The 4,654-nt window shown below is 40.1% G+C and overlaps 1 protein-coding gene across 3 annotated transcripts in view; it reads left to right on the top strand.

The window, feature by feature from the left end:
- Nucleotides 1–1,423: 1,423 nt before the first annotated feature.
- Nucleotides 1,424–4,654, top strand: part of pdxdc1 (pyridoxal-dependent decarboxylase domain containing 1) — a 21,710-nt gene continuing 18,479 nt past the window's right edge. For 2 of the 3 annotated variants that reach the window (XM_031871176.1, XM_031871177.1), the window contains exon 1: nt 1,424–4,411. In XM_031871176.1, the coding sequence (XP_031727036.1) occupies nt 4,338–4,411 (74 nt within the window). In that variant the 5' untranslated portion in view covers nt 1,424–4,337. The remainder of the gene's footprint in view (nt 4,412–4,654) is intronic. The other variant, XM_031871174.1, reaches the window with a different exon arrangement.

Raw genomic sequence — 4,654 nt, 5'->3', positions numbered from 1 at the left:
TGGAGGATCTGGGTCTGTCCACGGTGGACCGGTCTCTGCTGGAGGATTTGGGTCTGTCCACGGTGGACCGGTCTCTGCTGGAGGATCTGGGTCTGTCCACGGTGGACCGGTCTCTGCTGGAGGCCCTGCTTGAGTATGAGCTGAAGGAGTTTCTGGTGAACCTGCATGATTTCATCTGATTTCACCAGATTAATTGTTAAGAATAAGTAAATAAAAATCTTCTCTCTGATGGTCTCGTTTACTGATGAAGTTCATATAGAGGATCAGGACTAGACTGAAACGTGTTAATATTCAGTTAAAAGTTTCTCACAGTCACTGAGTAATATTAAAAACACAACAATGTAAAAAGACACTACAACTAAAAGCCCTGCATTCAAAATCTCACTGAAGTAAAAGTAATGATACGTATAAGTGTTGGCAACAAAATGTACTGAAAGTATCAAAAATACACATTCTAAAGAAAATGACTCCTGGGAGTGATGGATTATATTTGACTTTACTAGATCATTCATACTGATGTGTCAATGCATTAGCATCAGCATGAGTTGTGAAGCAGATTAACTATTTGATATAAATGACATAATCCAACAATTTAAAAATAAACAAGTCAAAGTCCTGAAATATGTGATTTAATCTATAACAATGAAGTATGTTCTGTCCATTCATTTGGTGTTTTTATGCTAAATCTTTATCTGAAAAGTAGGCTGTCACATAAGTGCAGTGCTGTAAAAAAGTTAAAAGTGCAATAGCTCCTTTTGAAATGTAGTGGAGCAGAAGTATAAGTAACATAAGATTGAAGTAACTTGTGGATGAGTTATTAGCAACTGTTTTACAACACTTGCTCAATTGCGAGGGATTAATGTTAGCAAATGGCCATAAACAAGGATATTGAGAGTTTGTGGATTATACTGTCAGCAACGTAGGCCTATGCTGATTTAGAGGATGCTATCAACTTTATAGTTGGTCAGTTAACCTTTTAAAAACGCACCTATACAGAAGAATTGTGACATTTTCTGCAAAGGACTTCTGAAACGTGATCATTCAAAATCAGGTTTGTAAGCAATTTTCATAACAGCCATGAAGTAAAATGCTAATAAAACCAAGCGTGTGTAAAAGAGAGCCCAGGCTCTCCAGAACCACAAACACAACATCAGGCTTAACTAATCCAGAATGAATATAGTGATTGCGTTAATCTGATTGGGGATCTAACTAACCCTAAACTCTCAAAAGTCAACAGAGACAGGGGACGCGATGTTTAGTGTCTCCAACCACTGTGGGAATATTCACATATTACAGGAGCACATCTGCAGGTTGTGTTCACTGGCTATAAAAATGAATCATTAAAAAAATATAGCGTCGTCATCAGCCTCCACCTGACTGGCCAGTTCAGTGGCAGAACGTGACGTCGGCGCTGCCAGCGTGGAACGCGCGTCACGTCGCGCTCCTATCCAGGAAGTAAACTATCCGGTTCGGTCTTGAGTCTGCGGAATAGAGAAAGAAAACACAGCAGCTGATACGTGTCCAACTCAACGGTTCAGCGAGCTTCCTCGAAGACTTCTGAAGGGACAACGTGTCCTGGACCCGGACCCGGACCGTGTGCGTCCCGTGCCCCCCTCACAGACCCGGACAGGCTGACAGCTGTGTGCAGAGAAGGTACTCGGTCAGCTGTGTGTGTTGCTAGCTAGCCCTGTGTGTCAGACGTGAGACGGGCAGCGAACACACTGCTTCCCCGCTGTCCTCCGGCTCTGTGGAACCTGCTGGCTGAGAGGAAGCAGCGTGAAGCGGGTGTTTTCAGTGTCATATGTCAGCGGCTCTCGGTAACGTGTCCGCTGACAATGCGGATGTGCAGTGGACTGCTGGTCATTCACCAGATCACAGATCCTCCTGTCGAGCGATACATGCCATGTAGATCTGTATCATATCCATAATGTAAATAAGAAATTCTCAATATACAAAATAATGAAACGGACCTGATAAGTTGTTTATAACTTAATGTTTATTTTTGGTTCAACAGGGTACTGCGCTGCAATACCTGTAATAGTAGTAACAACAACAACAACTGTATTTTAATTTCAAAATTCCAATATGTGTGTCACTTTTCAAAGAGAGGTTTACAGTGTGCTTAAATGAAACTAATAAAATCAATAAACACAAACAATAGCAAAAGGGTCTGGTAGATAGGAAAACAACTAAATGTTAGCAGTGCATAACGTGACAACTGTGTCTATTTTTTTTAAAAGTTAGTAAAAAGTCACAGCAGATCAAAGTTGTATTTTCTTGTTTTAGAGACAATTATATGTCACAGTTTTTTGACATAAAGCTAAATATCTAAATGTTGTGTGTGTTTAAATATCTTTGGAAAGAACCTGTATTCACTCGTTTAATTTTTGCAGCCTATCAAACTGTCGTTACTTTAAGCAGAACGTTTTTCTGTGTTTATACACCACCAGATTTGAATAATTGTACGTCCCCAAATCTCCAAAGTTCAGCACAGAGCTGAAACCAAATGAATGAATTAGTCGCTAATAAAATCTATGTTAATAGATAATTATAATTATAAGATCAGTTATTGTAAGATAAATCATTATAAATATTTGAAGTGAAATTCTATCATGCCTTAAGGACATTATTTTAGCAGCTGAACCAGTTACGTTGTAAATAGGCCTCCTAGGTAATGCTTTAATAAAACTCTGTAGTTGGTCCAAAGTAAACGCAGTGAACGTGTCCACACCCATCTGCATGCGGCCTATCAAGTACAGAGATTGTTCAGCTTTTATTTGGTTTCTTTCCCACTGGCTACTGAACTTGTGACAACACTGGTGTTAGATTAGATTACATTAGAACACTTTATTAATCCCCAGTGGGGAAACTCATTTGCCACCAATAACTCATACAGTCCACAGTACACAACACAGTACACAACAGACAGAAACACATTACAAAGGATAAATAACACCAGACAATGCCATATAAAACATGATCGACATCAGAAAGATAAAAACCTCTAAAGGTGTTCATTAAAAAAATCGGACTGCTGCTGGAACGAAAGACCTTCTTATTCGTTCAGTAGAACACTGAGGCATCCTGAGTCTCTCACTAAATGAGCTTTGGAGTCCATTGAAGACGCCGTGTAGTGGATGGCCTTCAAACAAGACAATCGTTTTTAACTTGGCCCTTGTTCGCTTTTCAACAGTGATTTCCAGTGAGTCTGGGGTAAGGCCAATCACTGAGCCAGCCTTTCTGATCATCTTATTGATCCTGTTTTTATCATCCACAGTGATTTCCCCCCCCCTCCCAGCAGAGCACAGCATAAAAAAGAACACTAGCCAAGATCCCCTGATAGAAAACATGAAGAAGCTTCCTGCTGATGTCAAATGATCTAAGCTTCCTCAGGAAGAAGAGTCTTGACTGAGCCTTTTTAAAAACAGCATCAGTGTTCTTCTTCCAGTTTAATTTACTGTCCAGATAGACCCCGAGATATTTATACAACTGGACAATTTCTATCTGCTGACCTGCAATTGTCACTGGGGAGACCTCCTTCTTCCTTCTAAAATCAATAACCAACTCTTTGGTCTTTCTAATATTTAGTTTTAAAAAAGTTTCATAACACCAGCTGACGATTCAACCTCCCGTTTGTAGGCCAGGTCGTTGCCTCTGTTAAGTAGACCAACCAGAGCAGTGTCATCTGAGAACTTCTGGATGTTACAGGGCACATGGCTCTGCCTGTAGTCAGCTGTATAAAGTGAGAATAAAAAGGGGGATAAAACTGTTCCCTGTGGTGCTCCAGTTTTAGTTAAGATAGTGTCAGACCATTTTTTATCAAGCCTGACAAACTGTGGTCGAGAAAGAAGGTAATCCAAAACCCAAGCAACAGTTGTATTGTGCAGTTACCGTAATGTAAATGAAAATGCACAGTATTTACAGTGTTTTTTTACTCTGTCATCTCTTTACAATGTCGGCAGGTAAACTGCAACACAAGGTACATCAAGACAATGTAAAAAAAGAAAACGGGGACAAAATGTAACATGTTACCGTTTGTATTAACGGAGAATATCATGTTTTCAGCCTGTTTCCAGTCTTTTAGACATGATGGGCACACATTTTACACATTGTTGCATGTGAAGGGATGCTGTGAATACAACATCAGTGTGTCTCAATGTATGCATGCCCGCGGTGACAATTCTGCCTCACACACACACACACACACACACAAACAGTTTTAGTGTTGCAGCATTTGTAATGACTGATTTAAAAATGTTTTTCCTAATATTCTTTTTGACTTGCTCCCAGCCCACACACACACACACGCACACACAGATCCACAAACACTTTAGACGATGGTGGACTCAACGTTTGCTCAAGTGGGCAAGAATCTGAGTGAAGCCATGAGAATCCTGGGAGACGGACAGAGGTGAGATTAGAGACTATTCTACTTTAATTTAGAAAACGAGTATCAAATATGACAGCTGGAAAAATGACCACAAGGTCCATCAATAACTTTCTGATGATGCTATGATGTTGGTGAAACTCTAACCCCCTTTAAGATTATGGAAACACAACTTTATCACAAGGACGTAACATCAAGCAAACCAGCAAACTGAGGAAACATACAGTTGTGTGAAAAAGTGTTTGCCCCCTTCCTGATTTCTTATTT

The sequence above is a fragment of the Anarrhichthys ocellatus genome, unplaced genomic scaffold (genome assembly GCF_004355925.1).
Source record: "Anarrhichthys ocellatus isolate YVR2014 unplaced genomic scaffold, GSC_Weel_1.0 scaffold56, whole genome shotgun sequence".
Lineage (NCBI taxonomy): Eukaryota > Metazoa > Chordata > Actinopteri > Perciformes > Anarhichadidae > Anarrhichthys > Anarrhichthys ocellatus.
Note: the sequence above shows the minus strand (reverse complement) of the source record. Positions and strands in the feature narration are given on the sequence as shown.